The following is a 23,102-nucleotide window of genomic DNA, read 5'->3' on the forward strand; positions in this document are numbered from 1 at the left end:
GCTTCATAGTTTTATTTTTTTACAATTTTTTTTTTAAAAAACTGTTACATATTACATGTTACATATTTCAAAATTATGTTGTTTTAATATCAGGTAAAACATAAACTATCAGTTTACTAAAGAATTTTTCTGGGTTGAAATGTGACATATATTTCGAGATTCTGAATCTAAAGTATGGTTTTAAGTTTATTTCTGAAATGTAATAGTGTTAATCTATTTATTTGGTTTACTTACTTTATTTTAGACAGTTTCACTTTTATTATGGTAAATCCTATTTCTTCAATTTTTTATTGCATTAATTTCTGTTCTTGAAAATGCCTTGGCACTTATGTAAAGGACTATGTGAATAACTTCCAACATTATTTGTTGAGATTGACCTTAAAGAAGAAAATATGAATCCAATATTTTGATGTCTAGCAAATAATGATAGATTTTTTTAGAATTATTGCTTTTTATTTTAATTTATTTGAGTTTGAAATAAATATTAACTTTTCTACACTTATCTTTAATCAATTATTGACTTTATTACACTTAACTTTATCTTGATCTTGGCTAGGACTGGGCGATATAAGAAATTTTATATCATGATGCATCGTCAGTTTTCCATCGCGATATAGCGATGTATCGCGATATAGTATTTTTGAAATTCATTTACTTGTATGGCGCAGAAAGTCAGATTTCTATCAAAACTTCATACTCACATTGATTTAAATCAATTTATGAATTTGATGTACATGTTTTGCTTAAGAAAGATATTAATGTTATATTTTCTAAAAATGATCGCGCAAATAACGAAAGATTTCTTAGTTTAAAGATAAATAATAAAAAAATAAACAAAATTGAAATTTATCAATATATTTACCTAACAATATAGAAAGAAAATTTAAAAAATAAGTTCGTTAAAAATTATTCCTATGCTTAAAACAAAGTGCTAAATAAATTAAACAAAAAAAACCACTTTTAAAGCACTATTTTTTATCATTATTATTTAACATAAGTAATAAAGTTAAATTGAATAATTACCGAATCATGAACGAAAAAACAAAGTAAGGTTTAATTTCTTAAATTATGATATTCGATAATATGTTCAACAGACAATATTGAAAGAAAATTAAAAAAACATGATTATACTCTTTAATAAAACGAAGTGCTAAATGATTTTTTAAAAAAAAATTCGCAATCGCAAACATAACTAATTTTTTTGAATAAACAAAGTTGATTGACTTATGTCCAAAACCAAAAGAGGAAAAATAAGTTTTGTTATAATTTTATTTATAAAAATGAAAACAACTAAAGATTTATAAATTTAAAATAGGTAATAAAAACCCATTAAATTATTATTTTGTCCAAAAAGTTTTTAATAAATTAAAATAAAGTAAAAAATAGCCTAACAAATTTAATTACTTTTTAATTTAATTCTTTATGGGCACTTTAAATTAGATTTCCGTTTGTAATAAATTCAATAATGTAAAATAATACTTAAACATATAATATCAAAATTAATCTTCACATTTAAAAATAAAAAAGAAAGTTTTGTTTCAAAAAAAATTTACCTAATTAATTAAGAAACAAACGATCACAAAGTCAGTCCCACTGAAAATAATCTGCAAGAAACGATATCAAGTCGCGACAAAGAAGAAAAAAAAAACTAAGAGGTGTGGAAACGAACATGCGAGATCACGATATATGTTCTCAAAACTGATTCTGATTCTACCGCTCATCAATCAAGGCCGTTTCAATATAACGAACGATACGTACATCGTCTTCCCCAGCGCGAGTTGGCATCCTTGCGTGTCTACGTGTCTTGTATCGCTATATCGTTCGTCTTCGTTACTCGACGGCTTAAATCAGATTTCTCAAGCATCGTCTGGAACGAAAGTCGCTGTATCGGCCTGCCGATACAGGCGTTAAATCGATATGTCGCGATATATCGATTTATAGCCCAGTCCTAATCTTGGCACATAGAACCATAGTAAACTAAATTTGATTATTTTTACTTTATTCATATTGACAGTTTTAAAAATTTTGAAGAAAAATTATGTAATTAAAAGTTATAACAATAGTAATCAAATTTCTTTTATTTACTTTTTAAATTACAAATTTTTTTGGTTATGAGGATTTTACATATTTTTGACACTTTTTTTCTAAACTGATAAATGCTGATTTTGACCCCTTTTTTAATTCTTTAAAAAATATTTTTTACTGATTATCAAGCTAAAAAAAAAGTGTTTGTAATAATAATGACAATATCAATAGTTAGAGTTCAAATGATTCCTAAAATATCAATTATGAAATCACCAAAAAATGCAACTTTATTAGAAAATTAGTATATTTTTAAAGTAAACCATTCATTGAAAATTAATCAATCAACCATTGACCAACTATTCTTATTGTTATGTGACTTTCAAAATTTTTCCTAGTCCATAGTTTAGTTCAAGTTTTGTTTTTCGTCAAATAATATAATGTCTCTTCAACATGCGTGTCCTATGGGCCACTTATGTCTCACTGAGAATAATTTTTTAGTCATGCTTATTTAAGTCAGTTTAAAGCATTATTTTCAGAAAAAGAAAATGAAGAGGGCCATAAAATTACTGAAATTTCAGATGATAGATAATAGTTTAAAGTTGTCTAATCTGTAACTGACTGTTAAGCCGTTTATTAAAACCAGAATAGTAATCACTGTAAAGACTAATTTGTCATAGTACTCAAAATAGATAGAAAGAAGATGTATGACTAATGAGCATTTGGAGATTAAATCGAAAAATGTGGCTACGTACATTTTAATGTTTTAACTAAGCAAAAATAGTGTCTTACTTCCATTAAAGTTGAAATGGCATTCACCCCTTTTATTAATCTAATTTTCAATGTTACGTAATATATGAGTATAATCATATTTTGTCTGTTTAGGGTAGTAATAAAAATGTATTAAATGGATTGATTATACTTTAATTGTATTTCTCAATTTTTTTAAAAAAAATACCAATATTAAAAAAAAATACAAAAATTATGGTTTAGCCTGTGTCAAAAATAACTCTGGTTACCCTCTAGCTATTCACACTTGTAATCTATATTATCTAGCAGATGTGTGGCTAGTGGGATTTACCAAATTTATTGATGTGTCTCTTCTGTGCAAAAGGTCGAAAACAACTAGACAAAAGACTACAAAGGAATTAGAAGGATTAATGATTCGCGATCGCAACGAACTATAGGGGGCGTTGTTGTATGAGACGCTTACCTGCGATTTCCATATGAACCGTCATTCAGTTACTCTGGAGACGTCGTTAATGTAGCGTGTAGCATTGCAACGTTCCTTCTTTAATGTGGCTTATTAAATTTAAAAAAGAAAAATGCTTGATCTTCTTTCTTGTACAACCGAAAACAAAATGGTATCTCTTTTTATTAGAGAAGGAATATCCAAAACACATCGGAAAAATATTTGTACATTAACAGAAAAAAATATGTATATTCTAATAAGAGTTAAAACCTAATGCCCGAGAAATAGTATTACTAAATGTAATGATATAACATGAAAGGCCCATTTAAACTTTACATTCCATAGTTTTAAGAATCATATTAGTTCCAAAATTAAAATGAACAAAAAGTATACATAAGCCTCATAATTTTATGAAATTTAATTTTGTAAACAACGTTTTTTGACAACAATTTTTATCAAAAAATTTCAAGTTTCAATAAAAATCATTATTTAGAAACTAAGAAACGTAAAATAAAGAATGCTGACGAAACAAAAACTAAAAAAAAAAAAAAACAATTCTTTTTTGTCGCCATTTTTAGTGCTACGAATATTCGTCTTTGGGATTTGCCAAAAACAAAACAAGATGCAATTTTATTTTTTCAGGAGGGAAATATTTTACCGAAAAAACGAAAATGTACCAATTCCCACAACATAAAACTTTATCTTGGCAAACGTACGTTTTGGAAATGTTATTTCATTTGGAATCTTATTCATCAGAGTTCATATGGCGATATGATTGTTTTGAATCTATGCTAAACTCTATATCGGCTCATTTTCCACCGAAATCCAATTAACTATTTTGATTTTAAATAAAGTGTTTTATTTTATGAACTGTTGCAAAAAATTTAAGTGTAGATTGGCGGGACTTAAAAACCGCCAAATCTGTAGCGGCGGTGGCGTTAATACGTCGTAAGTACCGAATTTTTATTCCATACTTTTCTGAATCATATTATTTCAAACATTGGAATATACAAGAAGTATACATAAACACATAATGTTATACCATTTAATTTTTCAAAAGTATTTTGAGAACAATTTTTATCAAAAAATTATAAACTAAAAAACGGAAAATAAAGAATTCTTAGGATAAAAAAAACGATTTTAAGAATTATTAACATTGAAATAAAAACTTTCATATTGTTTCTTTTTTTATTATTCTTATAGTTCTTAATCAGACGTAAAAAACCATTCTGTAGAGAACCATCATCAAATGAAAAAAAAATATTTACAAGCAAATTTTTTACTGTAAAAATCATTGCACTTACCTGATTTATGATTCCCGGAGAATTCCAAAATGATAAGTTCCTTGTTTGAAAACTTTATTCTCAAATAATAGATACATAGTTTATACCTTCATTACTTTTAGATAACATACTACACAGCAAAATTTTATAATTGATATGAATTTGAATATGTAGCTAAAAACAGAATAGCTGAATTCTAGTTGAACTTATTCTTTCAAAATTAAAAAAAAACTTACCAAGAAAACGATTTAAATTAATTAAGAATCAGCACAAATGGCACTATTTCAAGTAACTTGGATAATTTTTTATTGTTGTTTTCCGAATTATATGGATACAGAAATATATACTATTCTATAACGAAGAAGAATATTCAAAGCTCAACCCCGTCCCGCCCCCTAGCGGGGGCATCCGGGGTGAAAATTTATTGATCAACAAAAAGATACAATACAATTTCCAGTTTGAAAACAAAAGAAGATGAGAATTTACAATGATAAACATGAATAATAAAACAAAATAAATGAATAATAAATAAATATAATAATATTTAATGCTTATCCTAAATTTTAGTTGACATCCTATAATTTTAGTTGACAATGACTTGAATGCCTAAGTATTGAATAGAGACGAATTTGATATAGCATTACATGATTTCTTAAGTATCTTTGAATATTACTAACAACAACAATCTGAAAAAGAATACAGTATATAACATTGGATCCAAGAGGGTAAACAGGTAAGTGAAAGATTGTAAACATTAAAAACATTGGATCAAAAGGTAAATTAGACAAGCAAAAGCAATTTAAACGTAATAAAACATTGAAAACATAGAAATTGAACCAACAGGCTTCCAGAATATAAATATAAAAACGAAGAAGAATATGCTATAACTATTATAATTCTGTATGTTCTGAATTCATATTTATTCACTGGAATGACAAAAGCAATGTTGACTTCACTTTAATTCGTAATGAATTGAAGACAGAAGAAATGCATTTTACCTTAATACACACATCTGTAACAGTATCCGAAATCGGAAGTCATCAGTTGCAAGTTTGTTGATAATAGAAATTAAAAATTATTGAGGAATTTTTCTTCAAATGTTTGGCGTGTTCTGTTCCTGAAAGATTTACTAATATTCTGGAGATTTTTTTCAAGTTCTTCGGCCTTTTCCTTAGGGAAATTTTGTTTCTTATTTGCTGCTAAAAAATGGCGTCTGATTCAGTCAATGACTTTGATGGAACTAAATGAAAACGTGATAAATTAATGTCCGATATTTACAGGCTCCCGCTAGACGGCGTACTCGAGCGTTGCGATCGCGAATTGAAACCTTCAGTTATCTAAATTGTTACCAATTGTTAAAAAGCATTCAATAGTTAATACTTATTTCATTATAAAAGTGTTTTTAAAATTTGAAATGATTGTCAAGTTATATTATAGCTTCATAATAAGAGTAAGGATTGATGATTGTTGTTGTTGTGGTTCATTTACGTCGCACTAGAGCTGCACAATGGGCTATTGGCGATGGTCTGGGAAACATCCCTGAGGAAGATCGGAAAGCATGCTATCACAATTTCGATCCTCTGCAGAGGGGATGGCACCCCGCTTTGGTAGCTCGACGACCTGCAAGCGAAGTCGAGCACTTTACGGTAGAGCAGTTTAACGAGGACCAATACCGCACATCCTCGGTCCCTACGCAGACTGATCCATGTGGTCGCCCACCCGCACACCGACTGCAGCCAGTGATGCCTGACTTCGGTGATCTGTTGGGAACCGTGCCTTAACAATCAGTCCACTGCGGGACGGATTTGATGATTGAAACCCTCCAGTACCTTAAATTATTATCAATTGTTAAAAAGCATTCAATAGTTAATATTTATTCATGTATTATTATAAAATTGTTTTTAAAACTTGAAAAGATGGTCAAGCAATAATTATCTACCAATAGTTATGTATAGTAAAAAAACTGTTTTTTACTTCTGAAAATAAATTTCATTCTTTTAAGTACTTCTTCCTCATTTTTAAAAAGACTTTTCCGATGGAATTTTTCTTTTTAAAATTAAATAGGGCAATAAAAGTTATTTTCTCTGTATATTTATTATGTAACTATCGGGTAGCATTCATTTTAGCAACAATCGATTGTTGAAGTCTGTCGATGAAGTGATCACTTCATCGACAGACCATTTCATTGCCTAGGTCATTTCGTCGACTTGGTCATATCGTCGACAGGATCATTTCGTCGACAGGGTCATTTCGTTGACAGGTTTATTTTCTTCGACAATTTGTAGAAAAGGTTATTTCGTAGGCAAAGTCATTTTAGTAATTTTGTAATGTAAAAGTAATTTTGAAACTAGTTTCATGATTTTTTACATTAGATGTTATGCCCCTTGCACTTCTTTGTAATTTAGTATATTTGTGTTGAAATTTTTTAAACCTAGCCTGATACAAAATACCTAAATTCCTAGACCACTGACTCCCGCAGTGGACTGATCGTTAAGACACGGTTCCCAGCAAATCACCGAAGTCAAGCATCACTGACTGTGGTCAGTGTGCGGGTGGGTGACCACTTGGATCAGTCTGCGTAGGGACCGAGGGTGTGCGGTATTGATCCTCGTTAAACTGTGCTACCGTAAAGTGCTCGACTTCGCGCAGGTCGTCGGGCTACCGAAGCGGGGGTGCCATCCCCTCCGCAGAGGATCAAAATTGTGTGGGCATGTCTTCGGATCATCTTCAGGGATGTTTCCCAGACCGTCGCCAATAGCCCATTGTGCAGCTCTAGTGCGATGTAAATGAACAACAACAACAATAGAGAATAGACCGATAACTTTTTTGTGATAGTGAAGTTTAAAAAATGAGTGATAGGAATAAAGCAAAAAGTTTATGTAAGAAAATGGAATTTTCGACCCTTCCGTATCATAGAAAATTAAAATCGGTATGTAACTTTTATGTTTACTTCTTTTGTCTAATATATGAGTGTATTTTTGAAAAATTGTGGTTTATATTAGTGGTGATATAAGTGTTTTGAAAAGTTTTTATTGACGCATTTTTTTACTTTTAACTTGTAAAATTTTGAATTAAAACTTACATTATTTGCTGAAAATTTTGTTGAATGCAACATAAAAAAGTTTACAAAAAGCACAGTTTAACGGTAGCACAGTTTAACGAGGACTAATACCGCACAACCTCGGTCCCTACGCAGGCTGATCCAAGTGGTCACCCACCCGCACACTGACCGTAGCCAGTGATGCTTGACTTCTGTGATCTGCTGGGAACCATGTCTTAACGATCAGTCCACTCCGGGACTGTTAAATATGAAAAGGCGAGGGTCAAGACATTGAACCAGTCTTCTCTCCAGATGGCGCATTCAAACGGTGCTATCATTAGATCTAAAAGAGCAATTTATTTCTAAATTATTGCGCAATAATAAATTTCTATATTATTGTATTCATCACAAATTATCACTGTTATAAATATTAATTTAAGAGCTTAAACATGTCTTGAATTAAAAATTGATTGCTGTAATGGCGATATCACGTGAAATTTTTACTCTCGACATTAAATTATTTAAATAATTTAGTTAAAGTAGAAGTTCTTGTTTTTTTTAATATTCATTCAATCCTTTGTAATTTTCTCAACTAATTGACCGTAGCTGTGACCATGGATTAGGTCTAGTTTTGTTTTGCAAGAGTTCAATTTTGTCTGCTACATTTCAAATTTCGCTAAGTTGAGATTAATTATGAATACCGCTGTTACTTCATTTATTATTTATTTTTACACTTGTGGACTTTGCATTCAATTTTCATTAGAAACTGATGAAATTGAATCTTCTGAAAAAGATTGTGGTTGTGGAGCACTTAAGCGCGATGAAAATTTAAGGGATTCAAATTCTGAATGCTCATCAGGTACTGGTAAACAATTGCATGACAATGAAGATTCCGTGACTAAGTACATGGAATCAAATCAAAATATTCATGAAGCCAATGAAGAACCTTTTGAAAGTGCCGTGTTTATTAAAGGTGGCGAATTTCAGATGGGAACTGACAAACCAGTTTTTGTTGCCGACGGAGAAGGACCAGTTCGTAAAATAATTATCGAAGACTTTTATTTAGATGTTCTTGAAGTTAGCAATAGAAAATTTGAAGACTTTGTGAAAAACACAGGACACATTACTGAAGTTTGTCTTTTAAAAATTTCTTTCCCTTTTAATTGCTTCTACTTTAACTATTGCCTTTTTAATTCGGAAATCGCTGGTCATAATATTATACGGCCTTTTCTATTTAATTTAAGTGCACTATTTTTCTTCTTCAAATAATTTAGTATTCTTTTGTTTTAATATTGAAACAATTTTTTTAATCAAACGTTATTTAATTGAAAGTTGTAATATCTTTTTACTCTGCTGCTCGTGCTAAATGTATATATGTTTTACGTTTCATTGTCTCCACAGAAACTTAGTATATTTTCGTATTGTTATCTGTCGCTCCAACAGCAATCGCCTTGGCGCGTAATGGATTTTAAACTTGAGTGAGAAAAAAAATTATTGCCAACTGAGTATTTTATGTATAAGTTTAAGAAATGTATGTGTTTATTTATATCAAAAATTATTCATAATAATAATAATATAAAGAAATGTAAATTGTTAGCAAAGTAGGCAGAATTTAAAAATTTATGCTAAAAATCAATTACTGTTAGAATTTGTTTACTTTGTCAAAATTTTAAATGTTTGCAAAATATTTAATATACAGTTCATAAAATATTTCAACTTATTCACTTGTTTTAAGGATTTATTATAGGTTTACTATGATTATAACAATGTATCACGCAACTTAATTTTGATTTAACTGGCTAAATTATTGTTTATCTAAAAAATGTAAAAAAAAAAAAAAATCCTATTTGAAATGAATAAGGAATTTTCTTATAATCAGTATGCATAAAATAACTAAAGTTACGCAATAAAATAAGAATTACAGACCCTACTTTTATTTATTACCTTTTTGTTTTTGTTGAAATTATCTTTTTTTTCTCTTAATTAAATTTTTGACCATTTATAATTTTTTTATAACTGTTAATTTTTAATTTTGCAGGCTGAAAAGTTTGGTGATTCCTTTGTTTTAGAAGCTTTATTAAGTGAGAATGTCAAGTCTACTATTACCCAAGCAGTAAGTTTTTTTTTCTCATTATGATTGTATTTTAAACTTACATCTTGAAATATTAATATATTGTAATGCATTTGTAAAAAAATTTTTGTAGGTTGCTGCTGCACCTTGGTGGTTACCTGTAAAAGGTGCAAGTTGGAAGAATCCAGAAGGAGTTGATTCTAATATTTCTGACAGGTATTTGTCTTTTTAATTGTTTACTCATTTAATAAAAAAAAAAAAAAAAAAAAAAAAGCAAACAAACAAAACAACATAATTTAGAAACTTATTACTTAAAGACTAAGTTTTTTTGAAAAGAGAAAAAATTGCATTGTGTTGGGAAATCATCCTTAAATACACTAATCGTCTTGCAGCTATAAATTTTTTCCCTCTTGCAATGAAAGTAAGGTTGTACTGTAGAAAGTAGATTTATTGGACCACATTTTAAAAACTTCTTATTAGTTTATAATATTTTTTAAAAAAAGGAGAAGTTGCGAAAGGAATATTGCTTTTTATTTTAAACACAAAATGTCATTATAATATTTAATAAATAAAATAAGTAAGTGTAATAGATAAGATTTTTTGATAATTTTATCTTAAAGATGTACTTGTATTTTGCCTTTTCAAATCTCTTTTTCCTAATTTGATATGAATATGACATTAAATTTTACTCTAGGATTGAAGTTGTATACATTTTTAAACAAATTATCAGATTCTAATTTTATTTAGGTCTTGCCTTTCAAAACACTTTGCTCTTCTTCATAGGCCACCACTACTTAACAAGCACTCCAATATCAGAATCTGCAAAGATTATTATTTTAATACCTCATTGTATTTTATACAAGTTTTGTCTATTTATAAATAATCTTAAATTGCCTTAAAAAAATTTTAATAAGTCCTTTTTTATTTGATTACATTTAAATAATTAATATTTTAATTATACTTGGTCAGGAATCATATAACTAAATTTATTTAGTTATTGTGAATATATACTTTCCTTTAAGATTGGAATATATATTTTAATTTAAGACTGGATCATCCTGTCATACATGTTTCATGGAATGATGCTGTTGCTTACTGTAAATGGAAAGGAATGCGACTTCCAACTGAGGCTGAATGGGAGTATGCATGTCGATCTGGACTGCATAACAGGTAATTTTGAATTGATTTATTTGTGACACGACACCTGATTTGTAAATATATATTAATTTTCAATTAATGTACAAATACTGATAGTTGGTTGAAAATTTTGTAATATATTTAATATTTGTAAGGTCTTCAGAGCCCATTCATCTGCAGAAGCCCATTCATCTGCCATTTGACCCATTCATCTACAAAAAATTGCACCTGTGGCAGTTCTTAAATGGTTCCTTTTGAAAAATACAATATTTGTTTTCATGCTTTTTCTGATATTTAAAAGAAGGGAAAAAAAACAAGCAAAATGAAAATGTAATTTGAGTTTATATATTTTAATTATCAATGTACAATAATCAGGGCCCGATTTAGACTAATTGGGGCTCGGGGCAAAAACTTCTTTGGGGGCCTTCTGCTACACTACTTCAGCAATGAAGAATCGAACTTAATGGGGGTGACAAAATATCGTTCGCCCATTTTATTGATTGACAATTCCATGTCCATCATGCCAATTGCAGTTTTTGGTTGTCATCTAGCTGCGAAAAATTCATATCCTCTAATTAGGATGGAATTCAGCAAAATGTTCGCAATTACAATGCCCCAATTAACCCAATCAAAAGCCCATATTTTTGTAAACACATCACATTTTGCGATATGTAAAAATACAAGCTTTTGATTGACCAGATTTAGCTGAATTACGCCCTAGAAAGTGACAGATTTACAAAATATAGATTTTTTGTGTTCTTATGATGGATTAATGAAGAAGCTAACATAAAACTGACAAATTTTACACTGTACCGATATTTTGTTTAGAGAAAAATTCATTAAAGAAGGAAACATAAAATAAACTTTCTATTCAATTTGGCCACCCCCTTTGATGTGGCCCTGCCTTAGTCAGGCTCTGGCATTAATATACAGTACAGAACCCGTTTTCCGGAAATCAGAAAACCGGAAAACCAAAAAACCGGAACGAAATTCAATAAATTTTCCGCCATTAAAAAAAAAAAAAATTTCCCTCATAAGATTTTAGGATTTTTCTTTCTTTTTTGAAAGATGTTTACCTTACCATCATTTTGGAAATAATCATTAGTGTATTACTTCATCGTTTTTTCTTCTTTTTAAGTTTATTTCCAAAATTTTTTTTTTTTTTAGTTAGGTTTAACAATTAAAAAAACGGCTTTTTGTAGTGATTCAGAAAGCCGGAAAAATCAGTTATCCGGAAAAATCAGTTATCCGGAATAGCGATGGTCCCGATCGTTCCGGATAATCGGTTCCCTACTGTATTAACTTAAAATATTTTTTTAATATCATTTTTGACAAAGATTCTAAAATTATCAAGAGTCATGACTACACAACTGGTATATGCCAGGAAAAAGGCTGTTGCTTTTTGATCTGTGTTGAATAAATAAGTAAATTATCAAACTGTAAAAATGTACAGTCATTCATATATTTTATTTTAAATTCAAAATTCTGATGCAATTTATATTAGAAATTTTAAGCTTTTATATTAATTCCTTTATTCATAGTTCCTTAATTAATTTATTGAGATTAATTGGAGAGAGTTTTGACCCATTCATCTATTTCGAGGGTTTGATTGGACCTCCTGTAACTCAGTTCCTCATCATCAATTTCAGTTATCAAAAAAATAAATAAATAAGAGCAAAAGTCATTCAGGAAAAATTGCTTGAAGATTTTTTCAAGGAAAAGTTAATAGAATCAGCTAAAAAAGACAAATTATTAAGCATAGAACCAGGTTTTTCTTTCACCCCTAAATCCTTATCTCTTTTACCCTGATCCTTGTGAATTTATTGACCTTGAAAAAAACTGCGGGAAAAAAATAATATCTTTGACTCTTCGACATAGTCTGAAAATGTGTCAGTTGGGCAAATTATCTCTCTTTAAAAATAAAAAAAATCTTCACAAAGAAAATAATAGTAGGAAAGTCTACACCTTGTTGTACCCTTCAAAAAAAGTTTTCGAAATAATTTTAAATATCTAACTAATGATTTTGTGCCCTTTTTTAATTTTGCGTCCATGGCTGTTGCCTCAGTCACCATATTCTAGATACACCACTGAAGGTCTTTATAAACAAAAACTGATTTGATTGTGATTGATATCTAAGGTGTAAAATCAGTAACTATGATCTTTCTTATAGTAGATGAGACTTTTCACTACATTCACTACGTACAGTTGCATATAAAATCAACTTTAAAGTTCTAAAATTGATAATTAAATGGTCTTCGTGTATTTTAGACATTATGAGCATTATAAAATAGTGTAATATAATAATGTAATGATAAAGTTCTTGCTGTTGTATACTGTAATAAATATTGAAATATATTTGTTACAAGGTCATTATGAAGTTGAAATTTTGAAAATTATACTGCTGATAATGCAAGAAAAAAAAAACTGACACCTAAGAATTTAACTTCTATTTGTGTTTGCTTATGAGAAATAGTGTATTAGAAACGATTGTAGGACATAGGTAAAAGTTATTTGATGAGAAAACTAAAGTATTTGGTTTTATTTAGTGACAGACAAAGGCATGTCGAGAAATTTTCATAGGTGATGGGGCTATCCCAACTTACTAATCTTGGGGTATATGTATCATTAATGACACTTTGCTAACTCAATTATTTTATTAACTGTTCATTTTGAAGCTAAACCACTGCATTAATACAATTATTTTACTGAAATTTTTTTCATCATTTTCTTTACCCAATTTTTTATCAGTATTCTATTAGGTTTGCTATTACAACTCTTTTGTTAACTTGATTTTTTCCATTTTGATGAAACATTAAAAGAAAAATAAACAACAGATTAATAAGCTTCAAAATAGTAAAAAAAATTTTAGAATTTGGATTAAAGTCAGCATTTGAAATTTTTTTTCGTAAGAGATTTTGAACTGCGTTTATCATTATTTGTTAAAACTTACTAATTACAAAAGAAATGCCTCTTAATTAAAACTATTACTATTATGGTTGTTGATGATTCTATGTGTCTTAATCTTTAATGCATATTTATTAAGGCTATTTCCATGGGGTAATAAGCTTATGCCACATGATGACCACTACATGAATATCTGGCAAGGCACTTTCCCAGATAACAATACAAAAGAAGATGGCTTTATCAGTACAGCACCAGTATGTATTCCTTTTGTTTTAATAATAAAAAAAAAAACTATTCGGCGATTAGAACTTTTCATTATATATTTAAATTGATTGAAAGCTTCATGTATTTTTTGTTAACAATATTAACAAGTCTTACAGTTTTGATAATTAATATTGTATGACGAAAACCATGGCTTCAGACAATTATGGTCTAAATATTCAATTACACTAGGGGTGCACAACCTTTTTGAGTGAAGGGCCACTTGCACAGCCGCCTTGCTAACGAAGGGCCGCAGATCTATTTAGACATGTTAATGACAAATGTAATAATGTTTATTTAAACCAGGGGTTGACAAACTTTTTGATCATCGACCCCCATAAAAGTAATTTTCTGTTAATTAAGATAAAACTCTATAAGATACTGTGTTTGTACAGTTATTTTATGATTTTGAATATTTATTAAAGTAATAGTACATAGTGTAACAATAGTTTTATGAAAAATATTTTAATGTTGAAATATAAATACCTTAATATTTATGAAATAATAAGTAATTATAAGTAGAAATAATAAGTAAAGTAACTACGGATTTATTGCTTCTTAATCAATGACATGGGTGTGCCTGTTTTTTTTTATTTTTTATTGCTAGGTTCGTTATATCGGGTTCAAAATTGGTCAATTTTAATTTTAAATCCGCTCGAAACTGCATATTTAATTTATTTCTGTTCTTAGTTAAGATTGAATTTACGTGACTGAAACCGGCTTCAACCATATAGGAACTTTGAAATGCTATCATAAATGGCTGAGCTATTTCGTAAAGTCTTACATATTTTTGCATTATATTTATATTTGTCCAAAATTTGCTTATTGCTAAATTTTTAAAAAGCGTCTTTGCTTCAAATCCCCATAATAATTCAGCAAGCTCATCTTGCAGATTGATGTCCACGTTTTCAATTTGAGCAGAAAATGGCACAATAATCCAATCAGGGATGTCAATGTTTTCCAAATCAACAAAACGCAGTTTAAAATCGTCGCTCAATTTTTGAAGATTACCTGTATATATTTCCAAGTCTTCTTTTATTTTTAATTGTCACATATCTAAAAAACACTGATAATCCTTCGACCAATCGACCCTTCCGGTTCGAATCGACCTCCATTCTACCGCCTGGCTCAGATCGACCCCCGCTTATGTTAAATAGACCCCTGGGGGTCTATATAGACCACTTTGGCGACTTCTGATTTAAACATTAGCGTTCCATTTTTTTTATCAATAAACTTAGTAATATCAATAACTTAGTAGTGTTCCACTGTTAGAATTCATTCAAAAATAAAAAAACTTATACTTTTTTTTTTACAGAAAAAAAACTTGCTATTTTTGTCATATGAACAATAGATTTATCAAAATAAATAAACATTGAAGAAAAGAAATGTTTTTTTTTTATCATATCGTGCAATACGAAAATTCATTTTAGAATTAAATTCTAATGAATAAAAAAAAAACTGCAATGCCCACAGAATGAAGGTCGGAAAAAGTTTAGTCATAATTAAGTAATATAAATTCAAATTAAATATTTTAATTGAGGAAAATTTATAGGTTTTAAACAAAAGCCTAAAATAAAAAAAAACTGTGATAGTTCAAAATAAAATTCAGTGCTTATTTTGTAATGTGCTTTATGATTTTATTTTATTAATTATTAGATTTTTTTATATCGTTAGCAGTTTCCTTTTTTTTATCGAAAAAGATCACTTAAGCAACAAAAAATTGAAATCTAAACTACAAACAGTGAGCAGTTCAAAAATTCACGTTTTCCGACATTTTATGAATTTTTTAAGTTGTAATAACATTGCATTTAATTTAGGGAGAGATGTAACGAGTATTTGGCCCTTCTGTGAAAAATTCAGTTGGTTGAATGATCAGTCAAATATTCGGCAGAAAATTTTTTGAAAATGTATTTTTAAAAGTTTTTTTAATTTTTGAATTTTTATGGATATTACTTTTTTTTTAAAAAAAATTATAATCAGACAAGTCAATTTTGTCATTTTTTCAATACTTTGAGAATTGAGTTTATTATCACTCTTTCCCTGAACTGTAATATAAATAACCAGTAACATAGAAAAGTTTGATTTTCAGTATTAAAGTTTTGTTTCAGGAACTAAGAAAAATTTGTTTTTTCTGTTTTTCTTTTTTAAGGCATTTTTATTATGACTCAGCATTTTTTTAAAAAATAAAGTTACTAATAAAATTTATTTTATAGCAATTTTTTTTTCTGCTAAAATTATGGCAATAAGAAAAATTTGAATTGAGATTTTCGGCATAAGATTTTCATTTAAAAATTAAGAACGCTTTTTTTCTATCTTTTTATTTTCTTTAAATTAAAAAAAACTTTTTTTAGACGTTTTCATTATAACGCAGTAATTTTTAGTAGCATTTCTTTCTTAATTCTTTTTTCTTGGCTTTTTCTGGTAATTGAAAAACTGAGATGTTCAGCTTTAAAAATTTTTTCAAAAATTAAGATTGATTTTTATGTTCTCTGTTTCGCTTTTCGACATTTTCAAAAACGTTCTTTATTGGCCTTATTTTTTAGAGTTAATTTATGAATACGTTTTTCCAGGAAATATTATTCTGAGCATTGAAATTTTAGTTTCAGTGTTTAGTAGCAGTAAAAGATTTTGCTATTTGGCCCCAAGTGTACGGCGTTCAGTCGATTTTTTCTTCTTTTTTTTTAACCGAATATTTGATTTTTCATCAAATCACAATTCATTACCACATTCGACCAAATCATATTCGTTGCGGAAATAAAACCGGAAGAAAAATAACTAGGATTTAAGATAAAACTGTACCGAAATTCCGTATCAAAAATGTATCATTTAATTGCGCGATTAACAATCACGTGTCGTAATAACATCATAGTTAAATAACCGGATCGTCAAAATAATGTGGAAAAGCATAGAAATAAAAAATATATTTATGCTGCACTCAGCACGAATAAAGCGTTTCAAATGCATGATTTAAAATTTGTATGTCGTAATAGAACAATTGGAATTTTTTATAATACGTGGGAACGCTTAGCAATAACTGCCGAAAAAAACTGTTGAAAAAAAAGAAAGAATTGCAAAAAAAAGATAAAAAATCACTTAGATTTAAGATGAAATCGTCACAAATAAAGTGCACAAAAAGTGATTATTTAAATTTGCGATCTGAAACTCGCGTCGTAATAAAAATTCGGGATTTTCGAAATCACGTAGAAAAGCGGAAATAACTGTTTAAAAAAATCATTTATTTTTACGATAAAATCGGCTTAAAGAAAGTGCGTTAAACGTACATTTACTAAAGAATCTGTTAAAATTGATTGTGTCAAAACGTGATGACTTAAAAATTGCCATTTTTTAAAATTTTTTTATTGTGTTTAGAAGCTCTCGCGGGCCGCACTTTAGTAGTCGAAGGGCCGCATTTGGCCCGCGGGCCGCAGGTTGTGCACCCCTAAATTACACAGTCAAATGGTTTATTGCTTGAAATAATAATTTCTCATGCCCTGATGGGTGATTTAATTAAATATAAAGCTGCTAATATGTTTTTGTTGTAGTATATGTTTACACTGCTTTAACTCTTTTATTTTTAGTAATTAAAAGTTCCATTCTCTGACAAGAATAAATAAATTTTCGATGGTAATAAGTTGTATCAGAACCTCATCACATCTATAATTGCGTTAGCAGCATAATTAAATCATCTATTTAAAATGGTTCACCTTTTTTTTGTATATTTTAGTTATTTAGCCTATTTATTTATAAATTTTGAAAATTCTTCTAAGTGTTGTTGCGTAGCTTTGTTTTGTCAAAGACCAAAGATTTAATCACTTTTAAATTGTAGGATTATGTTTTACTTCAATTAAACTGATTTTCTATCAATTTAACCAAACTTTTTCTTTCTAAATGCCAGTTTTTATTCATTTCTTATAGTTCTTTTCTTTATGGTTCTCAATTATTTTTTCTGGAAAATTAAATTATATATTTGCATTATTTCCATTTTAATGTCACTGTAAAATATATTTCTCTCTCTTTATAACAGGTTACCTCTTTTCCCAGCTCAAGTTATGGTTTAAAGAACATGGTAGGCAATGTATGGGAGTGGACTAATGATTGGTGGACAGTGCATCATTCACCTGAGCCTCAACACAACCCTGTAAGAAATCTATCGAAAAAACTAACGATTATTAATGAAGATTGTTTAACCAATTAATTAAATTAAATTTCTGAAAAAAATCTGATGGTTTAAATTGATTGATGGATTTTTTCTCTCCATAAAATATATAAACTTTACAAGCATTTTATGACTTTGTTTTTAAAAAACATTTTTCACAATGAAAGCAAAGGTATGGAGAGCATTGAATATAAAGAGCACTTGAACTAAATTATTTTTTTCCTTGCTAGTAATTTCAACCTACGTAGGATATAGTTATTTTTTACACTATTTTATGATTTAATCAAAATTTTATTTACGTTTTTTTTAGTAACGTATAGGCTTGTTTTGTGAACATAACTTTGGTTACAAGTACACATTATCCTTTTCGGATTTGTTATTGACAAAAGAAATCTATATTAATCCTAATAATAAACCATATATATTTTCTATAATTAGGATTTAAAGATTTATAATGTCAATGTCGTCTCCCATTTAAAATTAATTTCATCAAAAGAAAAAAAAATTTAATTTTGCTCATTCTGATGATGATTTATAAATGAATTAGTTGTTATATATTGTTGTTGCTTGCTAATTTTGCAGAAGAAAAATATTTTGATTTAGTGCATCAGTGATGTACTAAATAATTATTTTGTTTTAATAAACAAATACGTTGATGTTCTTAAACGGAAATATTTTAATCTACTAATTTAAAGTAGATAATAATAATAAAAAAGAAATTATAAATTCCCTAACTCTTAATTTTTTCTGCCTTTGCCATTCCAATTTTGTATTTTTTCTAAATTTAAATTTTACATTAAATTGCATTTAAAATTCAACTATTTGTTTGCAATCATTAAACTTTCTTCAATTGCAAATGTATGCATAAGATTGAATAGTGAAAACAATTAAGTTTTTATGATTAAATTTGCATACAGTAAAAAATAATAACAATATAAATATTCTTTCAGATCTAAGAAGAAAAAGTGCTTTTCTTTTTCTTAGTTTTATAAAATAGGTTAGATGTTTTTTATTTGCAATAACATAATTATATATTATTTTAGACGGGTCCAGAATCAGGAAGTGATAAAGTAAAAAAAGGAGGATCATATATGTGTCATAAAGTAAGTATGATTTCTAGTAAAAAGTGTTTCCCTTCCCTTATTTCATTGTAATTTTAGAAGAAACTAATATGCTGGAACTTTTGCGATTCTGTTTAAAGGCCTATTGCTACAGATATAGATGTGCTGCTCGAAGTCAAAATACGCCTGACACTACTGCTGGTAATTTGGGATTTAGATGTGCTGCCTCTGCTCCAAAAACAACTACCAATCCATAAAGAACATTAAAGTTGATAATTTTATTATAATTGCACATAATTCTGTACAAGTGTCAACAAAATCAAATTGTGTGGAATATCGGTTTTTATATTTCATTTCATTGTTGAACTTCAATCAATATAAGTCACATTTTCAAGTTTTTCAGGAGAGCATTTCTTTTTTACCAAAAAGGCTATTTCCATGTAGGCAATATGTTTACCTTTATTGTGTTATTTATAAGAAATTCCAGAAATCTGTTAGGTTTTTATTTAAAAAAAAGTTCTAACAATTTGATGTAAAAATCTCATCTTGAAAAAGTCCTTCAAGTTTTGGAGAAAATATGTCTAGTCACATTTCATCAACTTTGATTAAGGATGAGATAACCTTAGGCTTAAACAGCCAATATTATTGGCTGAGTAATAAATCAGTTACTTTTATTAGGTTTAAAAGCAACCAAGAGGTAACTAAGATCAGATTGTAAGTATCTCTCATTGTTTACAACTACCCTAAAAATATAAAATATGCACTGTAATGCAAGGTAGTTTTTCACATTCATTAAATGTTTTACTCCTTTTGTGACGATTTTAAGATTAAATTAAATAAAGTTCATATATTTTTAAGTTTTAAAACTTGAAATATTAAATTTATAATGAAGTGTTCCAACAGTATGAAAGTGGCAAAATTATTGTATCATATTGTTAGCTGAGTAACTACAACAATGTGTTTTTTATCGCTTGCATTTTAAATTCCATTTTTTTAAAAGGATTTTCTGTTTATATGAAAAAAAAAGCATAAGACTTGTTGGCTTAACATAAGGGACAATTATTTTAATTCTACCACTGAATGACAAAGACTGACATATGGAGCTGTCTCAAGAGTGAGGTAAGCAGGGCATTTTCTTGGGAACCCATGCCGGTGATGTTTAAATTTTTTTACAAATATAAAAATATTAGTTTTATAATTTACACTTGCAAATCTTGTTTTATTACATGGAAGAAATATATAAGATTTTATTTTTCTAGAAGTCCAGTACAAAAAAAGTTTTATACAAAACAAAATTAAAAAAATAAGATTTATTTAAACATCTTTAACTTACAAGTAAATCTGAGTAAGTTCATGTATAAATCTGTAAATTCATGAAGCATTAATTTAGTAAATAGAATCCATTTTTGTATAAAGAAAGACAATGAAGCTTGACTTTTATAACAAATTTTACAATGGATCTAGGAAATTGTTTTTTAAATCACACTGTATTGATATAGAGCGAAACTTTTTACTTCTCATTCCAGATATATTTTAGTACTTTTGTAATTCACGATTGCTAGTAAATATTATATAAAAATTTTATAATCAAGAACATGTTATGTTTTAAGTATTTATTTTTGTCAATAAAACAATAAATTTTTTAGCCTCTGTCTTTTTTTTTCTTAAAGTTATTACAAGGCTAACACCTTAACATTGTATTATCAACCTAAAAAATTTACAAAATATATGTGAGAATAATAAAATGTAAAATATTGGTAATTTATTTTATTCATAGGCTGTGTCACTCTTTTCGTGAATAAATTCATAACTATTGTTAGTTAAATTACATTTAAAATCTTAAATGAAACTTAATGCTAATAGTAAGCTTTTATTGCAGATTACTATTGTTATTAAGTTTTAGTAAAGTCTTCACGTAAACGATCACAAAATGCATTACAATTATTAAAATAAAAAAAATTCTATGATGAATAGAAAATAACCATAAATCTTTTACCATTGCTTTTTTGATACATTATTGCAGCAAAAAAACAAGGATTTGTATCCAAATTTATATTTTTTACTGAGAAATTGACTAATAAGAGGTGTGTCCAATTTCTTAAGATAAAATCAGCAATCAATATTAGCAAATTTATTTTAAAACCAAAGTAAGAATTTTTTGTAATACAAAATGTTTTGAAATTACCACTTAATGTATATATTTAAAAAAAAAAATGTACACAATATCTCCTATTGTGTACATTTTCTTTAATGTAAATAAATAAATATTTCAGGTCAGAGGGGAAAAAAAAATCTAAATTCAGTAAATCTAGGCCTATTTTTTTTTAGTAAAGATTGACATCAAAACCTGTATGATTGCTAGATTATTTGAATTACACAAAGTTACATCAGACAATCAAACTGGTTTTGAACCTTTCTTCTTACTTTCATCGTCACTAGTGAGATTGATTTTGATGGTGTTTTTATTTTCCACTGCTTAAATATTGAGGCATGTGATGTGTTAATTCTTTTGACTTATTCTTTGTCCAGGATTCGAAAAATATAGACAGTAATTATGGAATATCATGCATTATATTTTCTTTAGTAAATTGCAACAAAAATTTGGTTTTTCAAAATGAGCAAACCCTATGAATGAAAATATCTTAAGTATACAGTTACCTATAAAATACCATTACATTTACGACAGAAATTATCTACAATAATAGGATTTGTAAACTGCATTTATATTTTCCTTATTTATTGTGCAATCGTGAAAAATAATGTTCAAAATTGAAAATAATTTTCATTTTCCGTAAAAGCTCTAGTGACTCATTTCAGAAGGCACTGCTATTTTATTTTTCACAAGTCTGATAAAACTAGATTATTTGTTATCCCAAATCAGAAAATAATGCAATCAATTATGCTTAAGTGAAAAACTAAAAGAAATTCAAATTTTTTTTGTGTGGAAAGACTTATTTTTTTGCAAGCTCATATCATACAGGCTGGAAGATTAATGCTTTATAAAACTAATAATTATGAAATAGGAAAGTAGAAAAATTTAGAACTGATTGTGAAACAATAATTGGCATATTTTATTCACGATGTTTTCTATTTCTTGAATTAAAAATAATTTCATACTGTTAGTTTATAGCAAAATATATAGTTAAGTCTATTAGATATTTATGAGTTTTTTCTCCCATGTAAATTCACCAAGTCATGGCCCATAGATTGGGAATTGCTAGTAATCTATATTGTTTTGACTGGAGTTGAATGAGTGTTTATCACTGAGGCTGGGAGTTTCATTCCCAAAATGGAATATTTAATACTTTAAGATTAGTCCTGTCTAGGGCTGGAGTGTTTTGCTCTCAAGTCTAAATCCATGAAATCCCCAAAATATGAATGTGTCCTTTAACATATATTTTCTTGTTCCCTTTTATTTTAATACAATTTCTGATATTTCAAGTTCAGTTAAATATTTTGACTAACAGTAAAAACCGAAAAATTTGAAACCTATAAGATCTAATAATTGAAAGCTGAACTTTAAACCCAAAAAATACAACACTAGTGAAAATAAAACTCTCCCACTTATGCTAACAAATATCCCTTACTCATTTTAAAGCGTACTTTTCAGCATGCAATTTGGAAACATTTTCTCCTCATGTTTACATAATAAAAAACCTTGTGTATGTGAGTCATATTTCTTATTTCAAGTAGACGGTCAAATCTACATGCATCTCAAATCCTATATACATTACCATTCTGATCGTAAAGTTAGTTTTTAAAATGTTGCTAAACACTGTCACAAACGTGATGGCCGGGAATGAACTAGAAATTACTCTGGCATGCTGGGTGGAAGATTAGTGTCTTATGCTGGCATGTATGTGACAGCCGCCATGAAAGGATTAAATTAAACAGGATCATAATCATTTTAAAGTAATTAGACACTTTAACTATCATTAATTATTTGAAAAACTATTAATAAACAAAACAAAAGAT

At 28.1% G+C, this 23,102-nt stretch overlaps 1 protein-coding gene across 1 annotated transcript; it reads left to right on the forward strand.

The window, feature by feature from the left end:
- The first annotated feature begins 8,121 nt into the window (after positions 1-8,121).
- On the forward strand, positions 8,122-20,772 carry LOC107452563 (formylglycine-generating enzyme). The gene is made up of 8 exons (XM_016069054.5): positions 8,122-8,668; positions 9,576-9,650; positions 9,742-9,824; positions 10,656-10,778; positions 13,789-13,903; positions 17,935-18,048; positions 19,110-19,169; positions 19,268-20,772. Exons 1-8 carry the CDS (start codon positions 8,231-8,233, stop codon positions 19,382-19,384), a joined length of 1,125 nt encoding a protein of 374 aa, XP_015924540.1. The 5' UTR covers positions 8,122-8,230; the 3' UTR covers positions 19,385-20,772.
- The last annotated feature ends 2,330 nt before the right edge of the window (positions 20,773-23,102 follow it).

This window comes from Parasteatoda tepidariorum, chromosome 2 (assembly GCF_982258835.1).
Source record: "Parasteatoda tepidariorum strain Cologne lab strain chromosome 2, Ptep-v5.0, whole genome shotgun sequence".
In the NCBI taxonomy this organism is placed as follows: Eukaryota; Metazoa; Arthropoda; class Arachnida; order Araneae; family Theridiidae; genus Parasteatoda; species Parasteatoda tepidariorum.

What these genes read in the sequence shown, in the direction of transcription:
- LOC107452563 (XM_016069054.5), top strand. Translation starts at nt 8,231, where the DNA reads ATGAATACCGCTGTTACTTCATTTATTATTTATTTTTACACTTGTGGA. An exon ending in GCTTTATCAGTACAGCACCA is followed by an intron (nt 13,904 to 17,934) that starts GTATGTATTCCT and finishes TCTTTATAACAG; the next exon opens with GTTACCTCTTTTCCCAGCTC. An exon ending in CTGAGCCTCAACACAACCCT is followed by an intron (nt 18,049 to 19,109) that starts GTAAGAAATCTA and finishes ATATTATTTTAG; the next exon opens with ACGGGTCCAGAATCAGGAAG.